The 13,026-nt window shown below is 38.3% G+C and overlaps 3 protein-coding genes across 7 annotated transcripts; 2 read left to right on the top strand and 1 right to left on the bottom strand.

Moving 5' to 3' along the window:
* Positions 1-157: 157 nt before the first annotated feature.
* ndufa13 (NADH:ubiquinone oxidoreductase subunit A13) lies at positions 158-2,083 on the top strand. Its single transcript, XM_055201186.2, has 5 exons — positions 158-318; positions 1,207-1,285; positions 1,365-1,436; positions 1,625-1,694; positions 1,833-2,083. The coding sequence occupies exons 1-5, from the start codon at positions 225-227 to the stop codon at positions 1,950-1,952; spliced, it is 435 nt and encodes a 144-aa protein (XP_055057161.1). The 5' UTR covers positions 158-224; the 3' UTR covers positions 1,953-2,083.
* A 1,468-nt stretch (positions 2,084-3,551) lies between these two features.
* LOC129441519 (yjeF N-terminal domain-containing 3-like) lies at positions 3,552-7,452 on the top strand. The gene is made up of 6 exons (XM_073871878.1): positions 3,552-3,613; positions 5,015-5,129; positions 5,768-5,872; positions 5,947-6,060; positions 6,161-6,305; positions 7,159-7,452. The coding sequence occupies exons 1-6, from the start codon at positions 3,567-3,569 to the stop codon at positions 7,353-7,355; spliced, it is 723 nt and encodes a 240-aa protein (XP_073727979.1). The 5' UTR covers positions 3,552-3,566; the 3' UTR covers positions 7,356-7,452.
* cirbpa (cold inducible RNA binding protein a) lies at positions 7,420-11,950 on the bottom strand. 5 transcript variants are annotated; one of them, XR_008643461.2, is made up of 8 exons: positions 11,791-11,950; positions 11,104-11,213; positions 10,904-11,010; positions 10,613-10,757; positions 10,350-10,497; positions 10,073-10,128; positions 7,854-7,935; positions 7,420-7,753 (listed from the first exon to the last, which is right to left on the bottom strand). XR_008643461.2 is itself a non-coding variant. In XM_055201189.2 (7 exons), exons 2-7 carry the CDS (start codon positions 11,201-11,203, stop codon positions 9,659-9,661), a joined length of 564 nt encoding a protein of 187 aa, XP_055057164.1. In that variant the 5' UTR covers positions 11,204-11,213; positions 11,791-11,950; the 3' UTR covers positions 8,894-9,658. The 5 variants fall into 5 exon arrangements, 4 of the variants coding, with proteins under 4 accessions (XP_055057164.1, XP_055057165.1, XP_055057163.1 ...); XM_055201189.2 differs by lacking the exons at positions 7,420-7,753; positions 7,854-7,935 and adding an exon at positions 8,894-9,666; XM_055201190.2 differs by lacking the exons at positions 7,420-7,753; positions 7,854-7,935 and adding an exon at positions 8,894-9,164.
* Between the last annotated feature and the right edge of the window lie 1,076 nt (positions 11,951-13,026).

Raw genomic sequence — 13,026 nt, 5'->3', positions numbered from 1 at the left:
AAATTCTGTCACGTTCCCGAAATTGACCAATGATAAATCTTTTTTATTACAATATTTTGCATTATAATTATGTAATATGCGCATGTCCTGTTAGGTTAGTAAAACACTGAAGGGGGCGCTGGAGAGTCGCGCCGCATTACATTCACTCAGCCGAAGAAGAGTCGCTTAGGCCGAACAACACAGCCGAAGAAGAGTCGCTGTCGGTCGGTCGGTAGTTGGGGAAGATGGCGGCGTCCAAGGTGAAGCAGGACATGCCTCCAACTGGAGGCTACGGTCCCATCGATTACCGCAGAAACCTCCCGCGTCGGGGACTGTCCGGTACGTGCAGATATAATCGGATAATTTATAAAACATGCAGACTATTCATAAAGATTCGTTAGCATCTCGATATCCCACAGCCGAGACGTCAGTATGCATTTACCAGTCACAAAAACACCATCTGTACCTTTCAAATCTGCTTATAGATTCAAACAAACATATTTATATAAACATGTTATTTAGGTTATACTTAATCGGGTTGTCTGAATCAGTTTATATTTGAATGTTACGAAGTTGTGTTAGCACACAAGCTAGCTGTGTTTATTTATTATTATTGATCGAGTAACGTTAGTTTAACCAAACTATCGGGTGCTTTAACTCTTATAATAGTAAATGTTTATAGTGAACAATAGTAACGTCTCATCTGTCAGTGTATTAAAGTAAAGCCGCTACTGGTACTCCTGTGTGTTTTATGTGGACACCGGGGCTAAGTTAGTTGTCAAACTAGTTGAAGTTACTGTACAGTGTACCTCATCATGTACACCGTTATTGCCCCCAAAAATACAGTTTGTTGAACACCCGTTGACCTTTTGTGACCTATTTAAGTGTTAACAGCAATGAAACTATAAAGAAACCCAAATGAGTATAAATACCAATTTCTGTACCTAGTGTTTTAAATTCATATTTCCTGAGATTTAAACATGTTTAGAGCTGTCTTGAGATCGACACACGTGTGATGCTGTAATGTATTTTTGATTAATTGTGTATGACGTCATATTTATATACACAGAACATCCCTGCGGTACATAACACATTTTTTAAATTAAATTGATTAAAATTCTTTAGATTTGACAGTAAATTACTCAAAATGACTGATTTGCTTCTGTTTCAAAATGCATCAGTCTTTCTGTCTATCATTGGTTAAAGCAGTTGTGCGTTTGTGTGCAGGTTACAGTATGTTTGGTATTGGAATGGGAATCATGCTGTTTGGATACTGGAGGCTTTTTAAATGGAACAGAGAGAGAAGGTGAGTATTCAAGATATTCATTTGAAGGTTTGTGATTCATGTGTGAAGATATGTGAAAGATTTTATCTTTCTATGGCAGGCGTCTGCACATTGAGGATTTAGAGGCTCGGATCGCTTTACTTCCCTTGTTGCAGGCAGAGCAGGACCGCAGGTGGGTAACACGGCATGTTAGGGTTAATTCACACTGATCCAACAAACTTGTTCATTCTAAATACAACAGCGAACTGTCAAATCAGTGTGAATTAGCCTTTATATAATCATGAATATTGATGAAGATTAATTCATTTACAAACCTGAGTGCAAGTTTTTTAATCTGTTTTGTCTGTTGTTCTCCTGTAGCACGTTACGGATGCTCCGTGAGAACCTAGAAGAGGAATCTGTCATCATGAAGGATGTTCCTGACTGGAAGGTAACTTCTGAACGACACATCACTCTGAGTTGTAGTATAACATATGTATATGAATTCAATATATGAACTGCTTGAAAGTGTTTTTGTTTATCTGCGTTATGTAAAGTGTTCAGAAATGTCATTCACGTGTTTGTATAGGTCGGTGAGAACATGTTTCACACAGATCGTTGGGTCACCCCGCTCACAGAAGAGCTTTATAACCTTCGACCTCGAGAGCAGTTGCTTCATAAGAAGTTTGGCTTCCTGTGGTACGTGTAGACACCAGCATGCCCAGTGATAACCAGCATCCGATCGATGTGAGACGTCATGTGCATATTGTTTCTTTCTGGGGTTGCGCTGTTCACGTTGTAAATGTTAAAGTATTAAATATCTTTTCTTTACTTCTGAAATGTCTCTTTTCTCTCATTTAAACTGCAGTAGGGCACATGTTTTACACACACCATAAAATCTTCTCCAACACCAAAACAGTTGCTATTTAATTATAAGACACTTAATTATATTGAATTTAATACAGTCAGATTTATTTTGATAAAACAGTGTTTTTCTTCACTGAATACGTACCTGTACATGAACCTAATGTGACATTATAACGTTTTGTAGCTAGATATCAATTATGTCACAATAAGAAATATCAGGTTTTGTTTTATTTAGAGCTTCAATTGGAGACTGACGTCAGTTCACACACAGGTGAAGTTCAGGGCATTAACTGTGATCATATTTCACTAACAGGACTTCATTTTCAACACTATGTCTATTGTCAGTTCTTAAGTATTTATTTACATTTTCCAAGCATCTGTACTTTATCAGTGTTTGTCTTGGGAAATGTTTACTTCACTACATTATAAACCAAAGAATCATACTGTTTACTCCTTTATATTGCATATTAAAATGTATTTAATACCTAATAACATTAAACTTAATTAAAAGTAAGAAAGTACTAGATGTTCGATGTACTTAAATATTAAATGCAAAACAAAATATTATATTGAGATATTGTGCTTTAGAATGTATCTTTTTCAAAGAAAAACACGGATAAAATATGAATACTTGAGAAAAATACTTCACTACTGTCCTCTGCTTTAAATACTTAAAACATGTTTCTTATAAATGTACTTTACTTACTTGTACTTTACTTGCGTAACTTCAAATGGGTCATATTATTAGACTTTTAAAGTTTTAGCTCAAAATTCCCCAAATATATTTTATTATGGCATGTTAAAATTGCCACTTTGTAAGTGTGAGCAAAAATGTGCCATTTTTTGGGTGTGTCCTTTAAAATGCAAATAGGCTGATGAAATGCAAACACTGATCACAATGATGGTGGTTTGTTGAAATTGAAACTTAGTTGTGCTGTCAATTTTCTCTCTGTTTCTCTCAATTATCTCTGTACTAAATGGCAGTGTCTGGTTGGATAGTGCAGATTAAGGGGTGTTATTATTGTAATTAGACTCGCTACCTACAGTGTACGTCACAAAATAGGCAAAATCTGAATGACCTATTTTGTTAAGCACTTGCAAGTTACTGGGTTGATCTTTTTCATGTTTTGTATATTGATAAAAGCACTGGGACCCAATTATAGCACTTAAACATGGAAAAAGTCTGATTTATTAACAGTGATAGGAAAATTAAAATGTAGAAGGCTATAAAAATGCAGAATACTACTGTAGTATGTATCATAGATCTGCGATAGTGACAGTTTAGTGTCAATAGTCAGGCTCCGCCTACTTCAGCTAATGAACAGACCCCTCCTGCTCTTCTGGGTTTTTGAGCTGATGTATCAAAACTTAATCTCGCATCATTACAGAGAAACGGTTTCATCATCTGATCTGAGCTAGAAGTGAATTTATTACAGAAACATTTGAATCGTTGAAGATGAATCGAGTGAATCAAGATTGCGTGGAACCGCTCCGATATCTCAGGTAAGACACATCTGTACTTTAATCCCCTGATGAAAAAGTTCACTAAAATACACTAAGTAAATGTACTATTTACATGCACAAATTTTGTTCTTAATATACAAAAACGTAGTCATTCCTAAAATGAACTTAAAAACATAAGTGTACTAAACTGTGCTATTTTTTTAATACACTAAAAAGAATTTTCGTATTTAGTATACTTTATTCAAGTGCACTAATGCACTACTGAAGTAGGACTTTAATTAGTATTTTTGCAATGTATAACTTTTAGACTCTTATTTAGCACAAAAATGTACTTTAAATGGGTCCACATTTTTAAAACCACAACAGTTTATTATCTCTGAGATTATTTGAAATGGAATCACCACACTGTAAATGAAGTTTATATGATGAAGAAAAGTGACATATATTACATTCATAAATGTACATTTTAAAAGCAAATCCTTTTTTATTTATTATTTTCATAAAAAGTTTTGACACAAATGTGAATTCTATAAGGAAATCTACATTTTCAGTTCCATAAGACAGTTGCATGGTGTATATAAGATTGTATAATAGGCTTTATTAAGATAAAAGTTTGTCTTCTATTTGAAAATGTTGTATCTGTAAATAATATTAATAAAAAAATTGGCAAAGAGAAGTTGGAAAAGGAAGATGGATGAACTCATCTCTACTTGACTCATGTCTGCTCACGAGTAGCTCTGCACTTGTGTGTATTTCTGTGTATTAGACTGAGGTTTGGGATTAAATCAGATTAGATAAGAGTCTGTGTTTAACAGCACCGGTTCTTTTGGGCAGAAGAATGGAACAATTCAGTTTGGACCAGTTTTGCACATTAAACAAACCAGGTTTTGTTTTATCGAGACTTCTGTAACTGCCCACTTCACAGCCAGAGTCACAACTTAACCTCTTCAAACCTTTATCAGTCAGATGAATGGTGTATCTTTGCTGTCTGCAGAGACCCCAGAGCCACACAAGCTGCTCAGTCCAAACTGTGCTGGATTGTGATGCAGTCGATTTTGATTTGTGTGCCTTACAGCTCTTTAGCTACTTTACTCATGAAACATAAAATAATAACTTTTTGATCTTAATGCAGCTCATGTCCATACAACAACAGTTTATTAAAGTGCACTAGTGCCGCCTGTTCTGTTGTTAAATCAATTGCCTACATGAGATCAGGAACTGCCGAGGGTTCTTGTCAGGGAACCGGTATCGACCCAGATAAGCTAAATGTCAAATAGATCAGGGCAGGTGTTCTTCCTCTGACAGGTGTTCAGTGTGGGGATTATCTTTATGTAACCTTACAGTAATTTCACAGAATAGATGCAGTGTTTCATCCCAGTAAAGTTGACTTTTTGTAGTGCTGATGTGTTTTTAGAGATATTTTTGGCTGTTCTTTTACAGTAAAGAGGAGGCGGTATCCATGGAGACAGAGTTGCTAAGGGATTATCGTTTTGGACGGGAACAGTTGGCAGAGTTATTGGGACACGCGTGTGCAGTTGCCATCACTAAGATTTTCTGCACTTTTGAAGTGTTTTTTACAAAATAAACCAACACTTTGGGGTGGTTTCCCGGACAGGGATTAATTTAAACCAGGACTAGGCCTTAGTTTAAGTAGGAAATATAACTAGTTGTAACAAACATGCCTTACTACAAACATTACTTTTGAGGCAAAACAAAAGCCACTGATGTATTTTAAGATATGTCAGTGCAAGTTGCTTTTAGTTTGCACGGCTCTACATTTACTTTAATCTAGGACTAGTCTAATCCCTGTCCAGGAAACCGCACCTTTAACTACACTTAGTAAATGTACTATTTTCACAAACTAGTTTTGTAGCCTACTTAATATACAAAAAAATCAAGTTTAACTGTGGTATTTAAAATATTTTTTTAATACAAATAACAATATAACGTTTATTTGCAATGTATATTTGTGTATAACTTTTTTTTTACAAATGTATTTGCTGCTATTTAAGTATATTTTAGTACATTCAAGTACACTTTTTACCTTGGATAACATAAAACTCAGGCACCATGCACAGAACATCATAACACCATATTCTCAGTTGGACACACGTACATGTGAGCTTCACACCAGAAGAGTTTTACTGGCAGTGAAGATGTTTCACGGTTTATTATCATTTTGTGCAGATTTTCCCGCTGTCCTCACTGGAGAAACGTCAGCCAACCTTGCTCGTGCTCTGTGGACCGGGTCAGAACGGCTGCGTTGGGCTTGTGTGCGCGCGATATTTGCGCTTATTTGTAGGTAACTTATACATCTCAGGACACAACATGTGCTTATAGAGTTAGATTTAAGACAGGTGTGTATTTTACAGGAATATAATCCGACTGTGTTCTGCCATGAGCGCTCACGGGACGCTTTACACCAGGACCTCACAGTCCAGTGTGAAAAGATGGACCTTCCCTTCCTGTCCTACCTGCCCGCCGAGGTGGCGTCATCGTAATGCTGTTATAAACATTTTCAGCTCATCAGTTCACTTTTTATAAAGAATATAAAGTGGAAATGTTTTTGTTCTCTCGTTGTTAAAGGTCCAACTGGTTAATGACGCCTATAATCTGGTTGTGGACGCGGTTCTGGGTCCAGAAACTGAACCAGAGACTGAGGCGCTCACGAGCGCTCTGCAGGCGATGCGAGGAGTTAAAATCCCTGTCGTCAGCCTCGATATTCCCTCGGGTAACCGAACACTATTAAAACAGCTTTCACTTAACTTAACTTAGTAAAATGTCCCAGTGACTGTAGTTTACCGTCACATATGTGTAAGTGTTTTCAGGATAGAGCAGTTGTGTGTTTGTAGTATACTGTGCATCTTCCTGCATGGCTTGCAAACTGCTGGTTGCGTTCCTCTCCAAATATGTATTGCCTTCCCACAGATTGGCTCCGATGTGCTTCATTGCACGAGTGTCCACTAACGTTACTAGCCTACTAACCCCTTGATCAAATTGTGCGAAGACTGCGCGCGATTTCATGCGCTACTGCGCAGACCGTTCGGTTTATGACGTCAAGGTAGCGCGAGATCAATTAGAAAACTGCCCGCATCGAGCGAGTTGCTGTTGTGACAACACAATCGAGGTGCACTCAGATCTATGGAGCAGTTGAAGTGTAGATGGGGAACAGAATCCCCATGTCCAAATCGAGGGAACGAGGATCTGTACATTTAAACTTTCCTCGTACACTTCACGAACTGAAACGCACTTCAAAATGGCGGCGGATTCCCTGAGCGGAAGTTACCGAGTGGGTGTAACGCACCCATGTCTGTATACCACAATGCAATACACCTTACTTTACCTTGATAATAAATACCAAAAAGTGTAAAATTTCTCATCTACTCAGTTAGATCAGATTGCTAATTAATATTACACGTTTTAACTTGAGATAAGTGTACAACTCCCATTGATTTAAGTGTATTAAGGTTAATCTTGAATTAGACATACTAAACAATAGTAGTCAGTCACTGTCTTCCAAAGAACAATCTCATTTCAAGAGTAAAAACTCAATGATCTTATTTAACCATGTTTTTAAACTGCAGGTTGGGAATCTGATGACAGCAACACAGACCAAATCAATCCGGCTCTTCTCATTTCTCTGATCACACCAAAGAGATGTGCTCAGAGTTTCTCTGGACCTCACTTCCTGGCTGGACGCTTTCTGCCCTACGACATCCAGAAGAAGTACCAGCTAAATCTGCCCAAGTTTGCTGGGACAGATTGTGTTGTTGAATTGTGATCTGTGCAACTTATTTCAACTGTTGTAATGCATAGACATTAAAATTAATCAGAAGACAAACAAGTGAAATAAACTTGTTTTATTGTGGAATTAAAAAGTATTTAGTAAATGTGACAAACTCAAACAAATCACTTCCATCACACTTACAAGCTTAAAACTAGTCTAATCGGTGTTCACTGGTTTAAAACAAAAACAAATCCACACTCAATTGTATAATGAGTGCTAATTTGATTTTGCTGGTAGTTTATAGATTATGGTAGAACTTGGGACGTTCCTCAACATCACAATTTTCAGACCAAAACCATCCAACTGCTAAATGACAACAAGTGACAATCTTTTCACTGCTTTCCTCCATCAACTGTGCTCGGTGTTCAAAGAATCGGTCCACACCCGAAACACTGGACAAATAAAAAACAAACATATTAGATACTTTGTAGATCACACCACATATTAAAAGAATTTCACTGACATCAGCAAACTGTGGAAACGAATACAAACCTCTGGATGGATTTCTGCGGATGAACATCCTTCAACAGGGCTCAATATTCTGGAAACATGTTGCAGCTTTCAACAACTTAACCTAAACAAATCAAAATGAACACCATGAATAGATAAACCAATCAAAAGCAGGAACAAAAATAAATGCAGAAACTAGTTATATAGTTATCTTTTGGTCATATAGAGTAGAAAGTGCTACATCAAACAGTAAATGCATTTAAAAACTGAACTATATTCATGAAAAAAAGCTGTGCAGAGCAATTGGCCAAACTCCTAGAGGATTCAGTATACACATGGATGTTACAATGGACTGGGCAATTTAAATTTCTGACGTCCCACGCCAGCAAAACAAACGGGTGGAGATGCCAGACTGCAATGTCCAGGTGCACATTTGACTGAAACATTTTTAACATTTGCGAAGGTGATGTGGGGGAATTGCTTAGCTCTGTGAGTTACAACTAAAACTCAGTCTGAAGAAATGAACAGGAGAACAAAGGAAGATTACCTCACGGACACAGGGCTATTGTATCTCCGTACATGAACTAGCCCAGAGAGAAGCAGCCAGCTTTTTCTGAGCAACAGGAATCACTTCAGTAGATGCAACACGTCAAGCTCCCAGGACGCGTTTGAGAAAAATCACATTATATAGAAGCACAGCGCTTGAATTCAATGCAGCATTAGATTGAGCTTGTTTTTAATAGGTTAAACTTAAGAAATTGTGCTACTGGAGACTGGTGGTTTAACTGGTTAGTATCTACCACTGGCCTATACCAACAGCTCATATAGTGAGAAGCTGAACTGACCTGAAGAGTACAAGGTGGTTTAGTGATTACATTTAAGCTCATAATTCAGATCATTAAGGGATAACCCCAAAATCTTTGTGATCATAACATTACCACTACAATAACTATTGTTTTTTGCTTTACTTTTTGTACTAATGGTAAATGCAAAAAGGTTTCTCTATGCAGCTATTTACTTCCGGTCTCAAATGTCAATCATGACTTGTAAATTCTTTGAAAGGCACCACAGAATTCAGAGCATTTGAACAAATGTTTTTGTTTAATAAGGCTCCATGAAGCCAAAAAATAAAGAATGAGTCAAATTTTGATACAAAGAACACAGGAGCACAAGTTTTTCCCAGTTTTGGAGTGAACGATTAACAATTTCTGGTTCTTGGCTAAATTATAAATTAATTTTCTCAAGAGTCCATCATTACAACATGGTTAAAATGCAGACGTGGAGCAGGCAGAGGAGAGATACCTCGGGTAGAGCAACTCAACAGCACCAGACACTCCAGCAGCGGTCACCAGTCTGAAAGGAATCACTTTTTGGATACTGGACATATGGAGAATTCATGACCTTTCTATTAAAAGGAATCATTTATTTAAAATTACAGCGACTCCATTGATGTAACGCTAGAATTCTGAGTTGTATTATTTTTTTTTTTAAAGGAGCTTTTCAGTTCAGAGCAAACACACTAGGATTTCCCCTGAAAGTAAACGTGACTTCCTGCAGGACTGAGATTAATAGCAATAGACAGATAAAGTTGCTCAGAGTATTGACAGAGGTTTTAAAATGAGGCTCAACGTTCACTCTCCACGTAACATGAACACATTTCACAGCCAATGTACAAAATTGGCTTTTCCTCAAAATACTTGAACAGAAGAACAGAAATCCAAGAACAGGTGGTTGAGAAACGTGTAGCCAGTGGTGTGTCGGGTCTTGGGGTTTACTTGTGTGCAGCTGAGGAGGAAGTGCGACACACAAGGACACGTCGCAACAGGTTAAGACAGTCATGGCCTCGGCTATCCATCTATATCAAACCAGGAACAGAAGAGAAAAATCGGGGGAACGTTTCAGATGGAGGCCAGGGTTCATTCCAGCAGGGTGAGTGATTTGAAGAGCAAGATGGAGGCACTACACCCTCATATGCAAGTGGACGCCAGTCTTTAAAATCAAGACGATAGTTTGCGCAGTACACAAAGTGACGGGCAGCTGTCCTGCTTTCGGTCTTTCAATATCAACCCATTAAAACAGTCATAGTTTGGCCTACATAGTATAAAAACTTAAGTTTAAAAAAACAAAAACGGCATCGGAAAAAAGGGAGTTTTGCCTCGCAGTTCCGGAAATCCTAGAAAAACGGGTTGTGCCGGCCTACGGCGTACAGAGGGGAAGGCTACATGCTTGTATAAACTGCAGAGGAGGAAGCTAATACATACCATAGCTATCATAGCCATCTCTGTATGAGCTGCCACGATCACTGTAACCTGAACTCCTGCACACAAAACCAACATGTAAATAAGTAAAACTCATTTGACTATTTGCAAAACTTAAGCTCTTGTGCTCGGATTCAACTCTAGACCAAGTCTAGTGTGACCAGCAGAAACATAACATTTGGACTTTAGTTGTTGGTGATATACTGAATTGTTCACAATTCACAAATAACTACTTTTTGCACCATACAACAGAACCACGATGCTAAAGTTTCACACTCACCTGTCTCTGCTGTAGCCGCCGCCACCCCCTCCTGAGGAGTAACCACCCCCGCCGCTCTTGTATCCTCCCCCACCACCGTAGCTCCGGTCACTTCCATAACTGCGATCACCTCCCCCGTAACGGTCACCACCTCCGTAACCACCTCCACCTTCACAAGATGACAAACATGTAAATGCTGTGACTGCAGGCCAATGTTCTGCTTCAACTTTAAATGATCCACAAATTAAGGTTTCATTGTCAAACAGTATTAAAGAAATCAGCACCTCTTGATCCTCCTCGTCCTCTGCCCCCTCTGAAGAAACCACCTCCTCCGCCTCTTCCTCCTCCACCTCTGTAGGATCCACCACCCGATCGTCCACCGCCACCTTTTCCAGCCTCATCCACACGAATTGTTCGCCCGTCAACAGACTGCAAAGGGGAGAAAAACGTTTAGTGAAGCTGTTGCTACAAGCAGATCATTTTATCCAATGAGATTTGATTTTATCATTGTTTTTCCTGGGAAGCAAACACATATCCTTTCTGATACTAAAACAAAGAAACAGATCGTTACAAACCTTTCCGTTCATTCCCTCGAGAGCATCTTTAGCATCATCTGGATTCTCAAAGGTAACAAACCCAAAGCCTCTTGATTTGTTTGTTTCTCTGTTTCGGGCCACGTGAACTAAATAAAAACATACAAAACGCTCATTATGGTAATCAGGGAAACACAAGCTACATAGAGCGCGTGCGATTGGCTGAAAGTCCCGGAACTCACCGTTGGTGATAACTCCATATTTGGAAAAAGCATCCTCTAGCGACTGCTCGGTGGTATCGAAACTCAAGCCGCCGATGAACAGCTTCCCCTCGTCAGACATCGTGTTTAATCTAAACAAAACATGTATCCATCATCAAATACAGCACAAAATGACACTAAATCGGTGTTAATTACAGAATGAATGGAAAAAAAACTAGGAACAGTCGCGGTTATTTAATTTAATAAAAATAATAATAAAGCAGCCTTGATCTGATTTTGTGCATTTATCACAATAACCAATGTATTTCGTCGTCTTCATGCGTGATATTCAAATATAAATGATAAATGTGGGCCATTAAGCGCCATGAATCCTCGTGCCGAGCCAAAGTAGGTCAAACAAAAGACGCGCGATAAACACACGATTAGGCCAAGAAAATGGTCACAGATTCGATATCGTTTGACATTACACACCGTTAAACTATTCAAATACAACAATGAAACCGAGAGAATTGATCGAAATAACCTCATAGGCGGATAAATATGGAGGATACAATGAAAAGCAGGCGCATCGTCGCCATTTTGGCGTTTGAATACCGATGACTAAAATACTCGTGAATACGATTCAAAATTAATCTCAATAGAGTTACATTCATATTTAACAAATCGTGCATTGTTCGAAGCAAATAAACATGAAGTTTATGTTATTACCTGTAATGTCGCAGTTACGGTTGCAATGGCGCGTACACGCTTCTCCAAACGCACTCAGAACTGTACAGACGAGAGGCGGGGACGCGCCGCCGTTTATAAAGACACTGATGCGGAGAGGAGGGACCTAAAATACTGACATTTACATATGCAGCAAATCCCCAACCAGACTCAACCAGATTCTAAAAAGAAACCAAAAGACAAATATCTGAAACATGACGCAACAAATTAACAAAGTAAATTAGAATTATATTCAACATAACATCCCCATATAGACAGACAGACTTGACAACAGACTAATTACAAGAGGACACATTGTTTTATGTTTAATCATTCATTACAATTACTGAAGACAAAAACAGTACAGAATAGCAATTGAAAAAAATATATTTACCAGAATATAAAGTGTAACCAGATATGCATTTATACAAATAATGTCATTTTACATTTGGAGAATGGCTTATATTTTTTTGGAAATAGAGGCCTTATCGAAGTCAGATACGGCTGTTTTTTACATTTAAATTGTCTCATATCTTCCCCTTCACACATTCGGTCAAAACTTTGCATGTCTCTGTAACAAAACATATGTAAATAGCTGTAACATGATTATTCATTCTCTTGACACCTGGTGAAGTGTCGACGGTTTCCTCTGTAAGTCAGCTACTTGCATAATAGACGATACGATAGCGATCGTCATGGAGGCTATCTCGTAGTAGAGTATCTATAGTTGGCCCATTCATTTTTAATTATTATGCTATTATCAGCTTTCTTCACAATACATTTACGCATAGCACTGTTGACACTGCGACGTCCATATGCGTGCTTTTCCTCGCGTGAAAAAGCTTAATTGTGGGCTTTTCTTGAACCTTTACAGGAGACTTTTCTGCGCACCTGAACTTGCGCAGCTCTTACATTTCCTTGTTCCCCCTTGCACCCAGGTACTTTACAGCGCGGAGCGCGCCCTGGCATCAATGACGCGATGGATTAATGGGATTATGTTTAGGTGTTACCATCTTCCTTTGAAAGTAAAATCAGCCTTTGTTTTTGTCCACCAATCCAGTAGCTTTTCATAAATGAGTACATTTTTGCCCCGCCCCCTGATACTGTCACGTATTGGCGATCTCACAGGCTGACGATAGGACGATCAGTATGAAGAATATCGTACAAAACCATATTGTAATGTATGAATAACACGGACAACATGTAGCTTCAACCAAGCGGAAACATTACTCTTTTTTA

This window comes from Misgurnus anguillicaudatus, chromosome 2 (genome assembly GCF_027580225.2).
Source record: "Misgurnus anguillicaudatus chromosome 2, ASM2758022v2, whole genome shotgun sequence".
Lineage (NCBI taxonomy): Eukaryota > Metazoa > Chordata > Actinopteri > Cypriniformes > Cobitidae > Misgurnus > Misgurnus anguillicaudatus.
The sequence above is the reverse complement of the archived record's forward strand: the minus strand, read 5'-3'. Positions and strand labels throughout refer to the sequence as shown.

Excerpts from the sequence above, each read along its gene's own strand:
- ndufa13 (XM_055201186.2), top strand. The coding sequence starts at position 225 with ATGGCGGCGTCCAAGGTGAAGCAGGACATGCCTCCAACTGGAGGCTAC. Across the intron at positions 1,286-1,364 it reads AAATGGAACAGAGAGAGAAG|GCGTCTGCACATTGAGGATT; the intron begins GTGAGTATTCAA and ends TTTCTATGGCAG. Across the intron at positions 1,695-1,832 it reads AGGATGTTCCTGACTGGAAG|GTCGGTGAGAACATGTTTCA; the intron begins GTAACTTCTGAA and ends GTGTTTGTATAG.
- LOC129441519 (XM_073871878.1), top strand. The coding sequence starts at position 3,567 with ATGAATCGAGTGAATCAAGATTGCGTGGAACCGCTCCGATATCTCAG. Across the intron at positions 5,130-5,767 it reads TTGCCATCACTAAGATTTTC|CCGCTGTCCTCACTGGAGAA; the intron begins TGCACTTTTGAA and ends GTGCAGATTTTC. Across the intron at positions 6,061-6,160 it reads TGTCCTACCTGCCCGCCGAG|GTCCAACTGGTTAATGACGC; the intron begins GTGGCGTCATCG and ends TCGTTGTTAAAG.
- cirbpa (XM_055201188.2), bottom strand. The coding sequence starts at position 11,203 with ATGTCTGACGAGGGGAAGCTGTTCATCGGCGGCTTGAGTTTCGATACC. Across the intron at positions 11,011-11,103 it reads ATATGGAGTTATCACCAACG|TTCACGTGGCCCGAAACAGA; the intron begins GTGAGTTCCGGG and ends GTTTTTATTTAG. Across the intron at positions 10,498-10,612 it reads AGGACGAGGAGGATCAAGAG|GTGGAGGTGGTTACGGAGGT; the intron begins GTGCTGATTTCT and ends CATCTTGTGAAG.